Here is an 11,684-nt window from a genome sequence, read left to right on the forward strand (position 1 = left end):
CAGACCATCCATTAAACGACGCAGAGCTCCACAGCCCCAAGGGCAAAGCAGCTTCTCGCAGACACTCGCCCGCCTCCAAACGCCACCAACACGGGCAGCACGGTCTTGCTGAGGAGCAGAGCTGCAGTTCAGACGAGTTCAGCCCTCCACATCAGTGAGAGGAAATTCAAGAAGGCCAAGTAAAATGCAGCGACTTCAGGATGCGTGGGTGCGTAGGGGGGGAAATTAAATGTACAAAGGCCAAAAAAAAAAAAAAAAAAAAAAAAAAAAAAAGAATGGCTAGCAGCCCTGCTGAGAATGATCTGGAAAGTGGCATGGATCACATCCTGAGCATGAGTCAGGAACGGGCACATTCTTGCAAAACACGTATTTATAGGGATGTTGCACATGAGGTGTAGGAGACAATTATTCATTTCCACGAGGAGCTAGTGAAGCCTCACGGAGGGCAGTGTCTGCAGGGGTCTGAGTAAACGAGAGCCTGGAGCACAGCAACAAGGCCAAGACAAGGCCTGTAATGCTGTGCTCTATGCTCCAAATAAAAGATAATAATAATAAATAATCAGGTTTATCAGGCTGCAGAAGGAGGGAGGAGGGTGACAAACACAGCAATGGTCATGACCAGAATCATTTCCTGACCTGCAAATTTGCACAGGCAAAAACAGCCTTGTAACACAAAGAGCTGTTCTAAAGACTGCAGTGATCAATCACTTCCCATGTGCCTAGGGGTCAAGGCAAGAGTAATTTGCTTAACTTCCAAAATTTAGGTTAAATGTTATGGAAAACTGTCCTTCTAGTCAGAAAATTAAATACTGGAAAAAGTGAGTTACCTGGCGAGCTGAAACAGGGGACATCAAGACCCCTTCCACCCCAATATTTCCAAGAATAAGGACATGCAGGCATTAGCACTAAGAGCTCCTCTTAGTCATAAAATAGTTTTGACAAAAAATGGGAAATTCGCCTCTGTACGTGCTGTACTCCAAATTGTGAGCACCTGAGCACTGCAGACCGCTGGCTTCCACAAGGCCGTTCGGGTTCTTTGTGCAGTGAGAGATGATGATATAACAGGCCAATGGTGAGGAGCTGAAATGGGGATTATCTGCTAGAGCAATTTATCTGTGGCTGGATTTGGTTATAAGAGAGGGCTGCTGAGCTTTGCATTATTCCCACGTGAAGTCAGGCTCAGTGAAGGGTTCTCAGGCTTTACAGGCTTGCTGCTTTCTGAGAGCAAAGCCAGTGACGTAACTTAAATGCAGAACCTGAGGAATGCATAATTTGATAGCAAGAGCAGAGGGCCCAACCTGTGCATACAACGAGCACTCACTACTTAACCAACAGCCCCTAATGAGGCATCAGCTGCGCTGCGTGATCCATCTCGACACATTCCCACATAGCATAGCATGGTTTTCACACCCTCTTCCAGAAAAGAAAACTAAGCGTCAAAGGCACATTATTGCATAGATGGATATTCACATTCTGTCACAGTTCTGCAGAGGATGGAAATCCTTATTCCGAGATGCTAACGGTGCACAGTTTCACGACGGACACAGAAGACAGGACCGCGGGACTGGGAAGTGTTGGACACCAGTTCTCACTGCCCCACTAAAACATGTTAACAACTTGCAGGTAAATTAGAGTGTTCACATTTCTAATCTAGCTGAAGGCACGCAAATACAAGTGGATAGTGCTTCAGAAAATAACTGTATAGATAAATCATTGCACAAAGCAATGAGCGCAATTAAGCCGAATTCCTCCCTGCCCAAGCAGATACACACATTCTGTCAAACCAAAATGTTGAAGCAAAGTAGCTACAGCATTTCACAACTTGTCCTGATGCAGGAATCTGACAGAACAACTTTTTTTTTTCTTTAGCTTACAGAATACTGCTTTTGAATTAATAAATGTTGCATTAGAATTACTTCACATGAAATAGATGCAATATGGGAACAGTCTCTCCTAGGCGGAAAGCTTGACAGCAAAATAAGAAAAAGGGACATTCCTCCCTTGTGGTTGGAAGCCATCAGGTATAACCAGATATTTTACAGGACCTGTGGCTGGAGCTAAACACCTCCCTATAAACACCTTTAATGTATATCAGGCCAGATGCAGTCATCTACGAGGTAAGGAGATGAGATTGCTTTTCCAGCAGTCAGTTGCCACACAGGAAGTGTCACCATGGACTTGTTCCCTGTGATTCCCCTTGGTTGAGCACTAAGGAAGGGTCCACAGAGCCTAACACAGCACTGTCCTCGAGACCCTGGCCTTAGCCGCTTCCTCCCTGCAAAGCTTTGCTGGACACAGGTGCCAGCTCTGGTCCCAGGACAGTTGCACCAGTTTCACCTTGTCCCCAAACTAGAGCTATCCAAGTAGCCCCCGTGCTTTTGGGAACTTGCCCTTGCTCCTGCAACGCAAGCCCCTGGAAATAGATCCGGACCTGCCTTTCCATTTGCTTCTCCCACCCCATATAACCATTATTCTTAAAACCGACTGTTCAGCCCAAGCCCAGGCTCCTCTAGCCCTCAGCACGAGCCGCGGGCCCCAGCGTGGCCGACGCTGCCAGGGACGCCGCGTGGCAGCCAGAGCCCCGGGAAGGCTGCCGGCCGTGCCGAGCACTGCTCGCTATCCCGTCGCTCTTCCCTCACACGCTCCCACGTGCGCGGCCAGAGCCGTCTGGTGGATCTTGGCTCAGGCTGCAGCCTCCTGGGGATGGAGGCTGCCGCTGCACCCCACGTTTGGAGAAGGTCTGGCTCCAGGGGACCTGGCTGGGGACAAGGACTGCCACGTGCAGCACACATCTCCCGCGGCCTCTTCTGCACTCGCCGTTCTTTCGTACCCCAGCCTCCAATAACAGACCGGTTTGAAAGCAGCTCTAAGTTGCTGTCATTGCTTTATATAACTCCTTTAATCCCTCTATAACACACACACCTGCGAGCCGAGAGCTGGGATGCAGCCAGCAGAGAGGGGCAGTTCTTAAAATCACCAGGATAACCTAGGGCTAAGGGAACGCACCTTAGCAAGCACAAGGAGAGGAAAGAGCCACAGCTTTTAGCACCTCTTGCACCCACCAGGAGAGCTGGTGAGGTCTGCAGCAAGGTTTAAGCCATGGGCTTTACATACTTGTGTTTTCCAGAAGGATCCAGATTTGTCCTGCAGCATCCCTAGGATAACACACTGCCAGATGAACCCCAGTTTGCATCTTCCCGGGGTTGAAGGGATGAGCTATCATTTCATTTGTAACAGATTAAAAACAATACTTAACATGCCAGCTGTTCAGATAACTTCCCCACTCTCCCATATGTCCTATCTACCTGACAAACAACAAAACCTGTTAGAATTTTGCAAGATAATCCAAAATTGCTAAGGAAATAGAACAACAAAAAAAGAACACCAAAAAGACTTAACATCCTCCAACACACGTTTAAGAAGCGTACAGTGTAGCTGAAAAGATCTGAATCATCATTTTCTTTAAATTTGTGTACTCCAATCCAATACGGAAGGGCAACTGAAAAATATCCATGGCAACTTGGAAACACGCATAGGGGCTCTCTCTATTTAATAACTTGATGACACTTTAATGTTTAAATTATAGAGGAGTTCAGCAGATACAACCCAGACAAAATAAGTATTTGAGGCTATCCCACAAGTACACAGCTAGCCCATTACTCCAGTCCAACATGTTTTAAATATGTTTTTATCAATGCCTTAAATTAACATTTCACATAGCTTCTCTTCATAGCAATTGACAGTAGCAGTGTATCTGCCAGGACTCGATAGTGCGGGGAAGAAAAAAAAAAAAAGCCTCCTAGGTTGGATTTTGTTATTTCTGACTTGACTGTTTCCTGAATGAGCAGCTGACACAAGGAGAGCTGACTGTCAGTATCTAGGAGACATTTTGACTTTGGAAACCATTTTCTGTCTGCCAGACACTTGGTTCCAGCTGAGACATGATTTTATTCAGCCTTCTCACAGCCATAGCAGAGATTCACCAAGCCAGGCACCCCAATGCACTGGATTCTCACACGTGCCTTGCTGTCATGCTATAACTTCACCGAGGTCCTGGGCAGAGCTTCTCTGCTGTCCATGTTTTCATGAGTGAGGGGGCCCAAAACCCTCCCGACATTCCCTTTTCCCAGATGCTCAAGTCATAGCTGGACATGGGGCGCAGGCGTTCTGCACTACAAGCTGTGGCTCTGGTCTGTGTAAACACCAAATTCACATCCCAGTTGGGGTTTCCCTCACACCCATTCGGCCAGTGGGGTGGCTTCCTTCCCAAGGGAATTAGGAAGGAATGAAGGAAAAGGGCACCGATGTGCCTGTTGGGACACTCGCCTTGACCCAGAGTAATGCTCTTGGATCCTGCAGGTGAGATACAGTAGCTGTGGGAAACCTCCTCCGCTAGCTGCAACCTTGAAAGCACTCAGGGTTGACCATGTCGTTCTTCACAGACATGAGGGACAGCAGAGAATTTGCAGAGCTCACACAGACTTCAAGGCAGGTGACCTTCTGCTTACACCCGATGATTCTGTGCACTGCTCTAGCTTTGCCTTTCCAGCTGCAGCCCACGTCCTCTCTGGCACACAGGGTCCTCCCTGGATGCTTGCACCTCTCAGGTCTGAGGGCCACTTCTGCCTTCCTGACCTGGAGTGGGTCCACCACCAAACTGAATATCCCCTCTTCTAAAACCACCTTCTCTTCCCTGTTCAAAACTCACCAGGTTTGTGCATTCACGTAACTCAGAGGCAGTTTCCACTGCTCTCTATCAAAAGTCCCAATTTTTTTTCTGCTTTAGGGAATTTTCCAAACTCCAAACTCCACACAGGGAAAGCTGGTCCACCTCCCTATCAGCAAAGACAGGGTTAAGGAGGTCCTCATCACTAACCCTAGGGACCTCGCCTGGATTCAGTAAAGGCTAAGGCCTCTGTCAGGAAAAGGTAGATCTCATGCACCATGCCATAAAACTGCTGCTTAAGTTGCAAACAATATCTTAATTCATAATCTGTCTACAGGCAGATTCCCACAGTCATAAATCCTCAACATTATTTTTAACCCACATGCGCAGGCAGTTCAGGACATGATGCCACATGAAATCTGTGCAGCAAAAGGCTGCACCCAGCCAAGCCCAAGACAGAGCACACAGCAGATTCTTAGTGAACTTAAGATTGTTTTCAAATGGCAAGAAATATGCATAGGCCTTTCTCAAAATGTGCACACAGAAAGTGCAGTCACACTGAAACGATTCATGTGCTGGTGGTGGCCAGCGGTCATGGCAGTCAGGGGCAGGAGACCAGGCCTGGGATGGCAGGAAGCATCCAGTGACTCTCCCTAACTCCAGTACCAGACCCAGAGGAGTCCTTTCACTGCTGTTGATGGGGAGCCCGATGGAGTGAAGATGGTGGCCAACGGGAAGCCCAGCAATGTTATCATTCTGGGACCAATACTCAATAACGTAGGGACTCCAGGCAGTAATTTCTGTTATTTCAAAGCCCCACTGCACCTCACCAGGGAACAGAGCTCCTCTTGCATAAGCAGCTGAAAAACGAACTGGCTATTATAAGGTAGGAGTGCAAATTTCAGTGCCACTCCATATCCAGTTCTTTGGAGAGCCAGCACATGACCATATTTGCCAGGGACATCTGAAGCTCAACCACAACACCACTACAGGATGATTAGTTCTAGGAGCATTTGAAAGAGAAGTCAGTTTTCTTGCTCCGAGCCCTGCGTTGCTGTTACCCTCCTGCATTCACTGACCTTTCTGCTTTCACACACACTGACATAAGCGGGAACCATCTGCATCCACGTCATTTCTGAGAAATGATTTTAGACACCCCTGGCTTTGGGGCAGGTAGAAGAAACAAGGAGGATGAAAACAGTTTTCTCATCTACTGACGGGAAAATGAACAGTAAAGAACCAACGTACCACAGCAGAAATTGAAATATTCTCCAAATAAAAGCGTTTTTCAAAAGCTGCTCCATTTTTTCAAGATGTGGAGCAGAAAATGCTAAAACTCATGGGTATTTTTAGTCTTGATCAAGAACAGCCAGCTACGTTTCCACAACTGCAGAGCTCTCAGAACTGGCACTTTTGCAAACATCCTTCTACCCTTTAATGTGACCCACCTGTAGTAACAAATAACACAATTCAAGAATCTTTCCTATTTAGATTTCAGCTAGCTCTCATTAGGCCATTCTCTCCTTTCAGAGAAGCACAACAAGTTTCCTTTGAGGCTGGCCATTTATCAGCTCCTCTTCTTTCTCTGTAGGATAACTATTCCCTTAAAAATGTGGTTCTCAGCTTCACACAAAATGGATGATGTGTCCATCTGAAATAAGACTGTTTACTTTGTCAGTGCTTGTGGGATTAATCTTTTCTTTTTCGCTGCCATCCCCTATGGGGAACATCTTGCCAAACGCAGTATTCACCTCTCAAAACTAGCTCTCAAAACCGGCTTTTTGATAGGAGTCACACTGCAATCAAACCGGTCAAAGACTCATTCCATCTCAGGAGCAGGCATCAGTATGAGTATCATAGCATCTGCTCTGCCACAATTGGATCATTCCTTGTATCATTTCTCCTCCACAACATTTATTTTTCTGAAAAATATTATACGCTTGCAAATTTGATTGCAAAAAAAAAAGAAAAAAGCTACAATGTGTGCAGTTTTTCTTTCTTGCTGTTTGCTTGTACATATCTGAATACATATGCATAGCTCTAAAATAAAGCTGCAATACTGCAATGCCCCAGGTGTGCTCAGCGTTACTCCGAGCAGATCTTCTAATGAGACTAACTCAGGCAAGCAAGCTCCACTAAAAATGCTTTGGAAAATGGGGTCTTAATGGTAGATTTATTTAATTCAGAGGCAAGGACTTGTGTTCTATTAAGAGCAGCCTATTAACATTCATGCATGAGCATTCAGCGAGAATGAATAGATAAATTCTGTGCAAAACCATTTTTCTAAGCACTGGGACAGGAAGTATTCAGTTAAACTGTCAACTTGCTCAGAGCAAAGGAGGTCAGGCACCCGGGAATGAAATACTGCTCGAGTCGCTGCGCCGGGTTCTTGTACTCCAACATGTCTCACTATAAATCATTTCCGAAGCAACAGCCCCGAGACTTCCCAGAGCTCCCATTACTGCCACAAATGCTCCCTAGCATTCAAACTGCGTACGAAGAGCAAATCAATCATTAGCAAGATTTTGAAAACAAAATGAGAAAAATATATCAGTTGGAAGCTACGGTCTTCTCCCGGGTTCCTGGGAGCCTGGCATGCTGCTGATGACTATCATAAGTTAATCATGTAGATGAGGTAGCGATTCTTACGTCAATTCATTTTAAAACGACAGCGCTATAGGTGCGGCAGCTCACGTGCCGCTTCGCCCATGTATTCCTGCTGGAATCTGCATGCCTTGGGATGAGCTACCAGACAAAAGAACGCGCCGGCATTTTGAGATGCACACATGAGAGCCAGCATTAAAATATGGTTTAGTTACCAAGTGTCATTATTCAATATTTGAAAGATTTCAGCATAGGTTCAGTTTCTGGTACAACGTGCACCACAAAAAGCATGACTCATTTTAAAATAACCCCTGGGAAGGAGAAAGGGCTTGAACACGGCTCGCCACACACTGCCCTGCGTGCCCTCCAGAGCTGCTGCGCTGTCCCTGCACCCTGCTCTCCTTACGGACCTCCCTGCCTCTGAGGCTTGGTCGCGTTTTATTAATGCTGCCAACTCCTTTAAGCCAAAGATGCCTTCACAAAGCAATCAAAAAAAAAAATCACTGCATCTATTCTGCAAGGATTACGTAAATAATACTTTACCTCGGTTTCAACGTAATCCCCTTTTTCGTCCTGAAAGAGGCACCGTGTATTGCGCTAATGACCCCGCACAAGGACTGCCCCGAGTTCCCCCGGCTCACAGGCCAGCGCGGGCTGGACACCGGGTCCAGCAGCAGAGACGTCTTGTCCCCAGCGCCGTCCTTCCCGTTGCACGGGGCGGCTCGGCACGGGGGAGAGCTGGGGCTTAAGCAAACACCCCCGGTCCCGACGCCGGCGAGCCCAGAGACGGCGCGTTCCATCACCGCGCTGGAAGCTCCCCGCTAATCCGCCTGCCGCGCACGTCCCCGCGCAGCGGCCCGGCTCCCCCGCGGCAGCGGGGCCGTGGCGACACGGGGAGTGACGGCAGAGCAGCGCTGCCCGCGTCCCCTCTGCCCCGGCTCCTGTGCGCGGGACCTCCTTCCAGCGCGGCTTCCTCCCCGCTCCTCACCCTCCTCCTCCTCCCCAGGGGCTGCCCCTGCCCTCATCTCCCTCCCTGGGGACCCAAGCGCGGCCTCCCCCAGCCCCACATTCGCCCCCGATACTGGGGCACCTTCCTCCCGCCGTGCCCCCAGCCCCGGCCCCAACACGCCCTCGCCGCCCGCCCCGCGCGCCCGGCGCCGCTGCGCCCGCCGTACCCGCGTCCTCCTCGTCGAAGCTGTTCATGCAGGGGAAGTAGATGGCCAGGGCCTCGAAGGAGGCCGAGAGGCTGAGGCGGCTCTGCGAGCGCTCCATGAAGAGGCCGGGCGCGCTGCCGGGCGCCTCGGCCGCGGCCGCCGGCGGCTTGGCGAGCTTCGCCGCCCCATTCTTCACTCGGAGCACGGCCCGCGGCGTCTTGGCTGCGGCGGGGGCCTCGGCGAGGCGGCGCGGAGCAGAGCGGGGCGGCGGGCGCGGAGCGGGAGCGCGGGGCGCAGCGCAGCCGAGCGGAGCCACCTGCTGCCGGCTGCGCCACCGCCCCTCAGCGCCGCCGCCAATCAGCGCCCGCCCCTCGGCGTCGCCGCCAATCAGCGCCCTCGGTGGCGCCCGGGAGGCGGGGCCTCCCGCCTGGCACCGCCCCCGCGCGCTCCGGGCGGGTCCCGCTGAGGCGCTTTGAGCGTGGCCGCGCGGCCATCGGCCCCGCGAGCCGGGGCTGGTTTCCCGAGCGGGAGCCGGGGGACGCAGTGGGAACATCCCTGGCATTCCCAACACGCGCTGCATCGACGAGTACCTCACTGACACTGTCCTATTAATTAACACCAGGTGCCCCGTGCCCTTGGACAATTCCGCTCCAAACAAGGCCATGATAGCATTCAAATCCATGCACTGAACATGGTGCCCTCTCTTCCTCCCCCTTCCCAGAGCTGCAGGTCATCGCCATCCGTTGGGAAGTGTCTCCTTTTCCCAGATATCTCTCTCTGTGGCACTGAGATAAGCCCTTGAAAGCATCCCATCTCCCAAGTGGAAAGCATATACAAAGTTATTTTCCTTGATTGTTTATAAAAGGGTAAAAATATATTGGAAATTTGTTGCCCTCCACCAGGCCCTGGAACACTCATCACGAGAGAGCCTTGGATTGATGCTGGGGGAATTTGGGGTGCTACACAAGCAGGGTGAAACCCAGATCATCCCCAGAGGGACCTGCTTGACCCACAGCTCCAAGTCCAATGTGTCCACAGGAGCCGAACGCTGCTCCAGAAGCAGCAGAGACATCTCTGTGGCACCCAGCTCCATTTATTTGAAAGAAACCCAGCACATCATGGATTATTTGGTGTGACTAAACCTCAGATACGGAGGAGGCAGCGCAGGGCTCCTGACACTGCCTTGAGCATCCCTAACAAGGATGATGTGCAAGGAAAACATTCCTCACGCGCTCCCATCCACCCTGTGTGAGGGCCCACTGCCCTCTCATGTAATCTACACAAGCACCAGGCCTGGGTTTGCTGCTGCACGACACAGATTAGAGCCTAGAATCTCCATAAGACAGAAGAAAGGAAGGAAAGAGGAAGAAAAAAAAAAAAAAAGCCAAATGTGCTACAACCTGGGTGCTGCAGAACAACTGCCTAGAGTTAAAGAACATATTTAAGTGCTGGAGCACTTAATACACACGAGCTTGAGGAGAGCCAGATGTGCTGTCCCAGGGTCAGTTGCTCCCAGCTCTTGGCTCACCCGCCTGTGAACCTAAGGCTATAGCAAAACTGGAGTGCTCATGCTTGCAAGAGCAGCTTTTGTTTCCCTGCACAGTAAGCAACATAACAGAAGAAATACTGTCCATAAAAATACTTACTCTTTTCTCTGGAACAGTTAAAAGAGAGCCTTGTATTTACTGGGAAGACCTACTAGAGTCACAGAGGAATGAGCCAGGGACTGCAGCCACTGACAGGGCACAGTCTCTCACACCAGCAAAAAGGGCAGGCTAGCAACAGCAATAGGTCTTAGCAGCAGCCCAGGTAACATCCCAAGTCCCAGTCTAGTCAAACTGGGCAGGAAGAAAAGAAGAAACAGGATATAAAACCCTTTAGAACCCTGCTCAGGTAAGAGCTGGTCCCAGGTTTAAATGGAACTCCCGGGCAGGGAGACCCAGGTGAAGCCAGTTAGGGCAATTAAGACCTATTAGTGCCCTGACACCCAGAGACCTTATTACAGGTGATGTGTGAAAAGTAGCAGAGATTATCTGACTATCAGATTGCAGAATGGATTTGTCAGATTTACCAGTAAAAAGGTTTTTTTTTTTTTTTTTTTTTTTTTATCTAAACAGTTCTTTTTTTCCCCTCTAGTGTTAATAATAAAAAATCGAATACATTTTTTTTCCTTGTCATATCTGGCCAGGCAAGGATGCAGAAGTGGAGGAATGAACTCGTTACAGAAAACAATGAATCCAGGTCTGAGTTCTGAAGAGCAGGAACATCCGTGAGGAGCCTATTACCATATGTTTGACAAGAGTTTTCAATAGCACCAATCAAGACATTAGCAGCCTCTATAGGGACAAACCCAAGTGCGTTAAAGCTGTTAGACAGCTCCTGTCTATGGGTCCTGGCAGCACATTCAACCTGCAGAGCAGGAGACATCTGTGAATCAGAATTTGCTTCCAGGTTCTCAGGCACAGGAGCTACCTAGAAGTGCTGAGAGCTGATTTCTATCTGTTTAAAATATGCAGGGAAAAAATGTAGATGAAGCATGGAGATTTGAGTTCTGTAGTGTGCCACCATCACCTAGATGCGTCTCATTTCCTTGTGTTGGTTTTGTCCCCCTCTCTACGCCTCTGTCAGCTTTGTGCCCTGCTCCAGACACAGCTCAGACCCTTCAAGTCTCTGCATAGCTTCTCACTTCCTCCTAAATCTCAACGTGAGCTTCATGCTTTACTGTAGTTAGATCTTCTTAATGCTCTTTTGGGGCTCCTTCTCCCAGCTCTGTCCCCCACTTTCCTCTTTAGCATCTCCGTGGTACCAGTTGTGCTCCAGGCCCTTTCGCTGCGGAGGGAGATGCTCCTTGGAGCATCCTCAGCTTTAGTGTCATCTGCCTCTCATTTGCCTGTTATGACATTTTGCTCTTCAGGGCAGGGATCTGCCTGATCTGGGCTTGGCAGGGCCCTTTGATCACCAGGAGGACCGAAACATCCCAGCCCAAAAACATCTGCCTTAAAGCAAGACAAAATACATTAGCAGCTGCAAATCAGATGGAGAGTTAAAGAGCTAATGCCCCAGCCCACATGCTTGGAGGAAACAATTTGTTTTGGCTGCATGTTAAGGAAGTCCAGATTTGTAGGGAAGCTGGAAACCATTAGTTCCTAACTGGTCTTCTTTGTTGATCAGTGTGATAGAAAAATCCCCGGGAGAAACTTCAAAAAGTGAGTTTAAACAGGGAGGAATACTCTGCGATGCTGGAAATAAGAGTGCAGCTG

The 11,684-nt window shown here is 49.4% G+C and overlaps 1 protein-coding gene across 1 annotated transcript in view; it reads right to left on the minus strand.

The window, feature by feature from the left end:
• RIMS4 (regulating synaptic membrane exocytosis 4) overlaps positions 1-8,690 on the minus strand; it is a 44,785-nt gene extending 36,095 nt beyond the window's left edge. Inside the window, exon 1 of the mRNA XM_088523606.1 lies at positions 8,446-8,690. Coding sequence (XP_088379732.1) covers positions 8,446-8,542 — 97 coding nt within the window. The 5' untranslated portion in view covers positions 8,543-8,690. The remainder of the gene's footprint in view (positions 1-8,445) is intronic.
• Between the last annotated feature and the right edge of the window lie 2,994 nt (positions 8,691-11,684).

This window comes from Tinamus guttatus, unplaced genomic scaffold (assembly GCF_059628265.1).
Source record: "Tinamus guttatus ecotype Peru unplaced genomic scaffold, ASM5962826v1 Tinamus_guttatus_pri_ptg000194l, whole genome shotgun sequence".
In the NCBI taxonomy this organism is placed as follows: Eukaryota; Metazoa; Chordata; class Aves; order Tinamiformes; family Tinamidae; genus Tinamus; species Tinamus guttatus.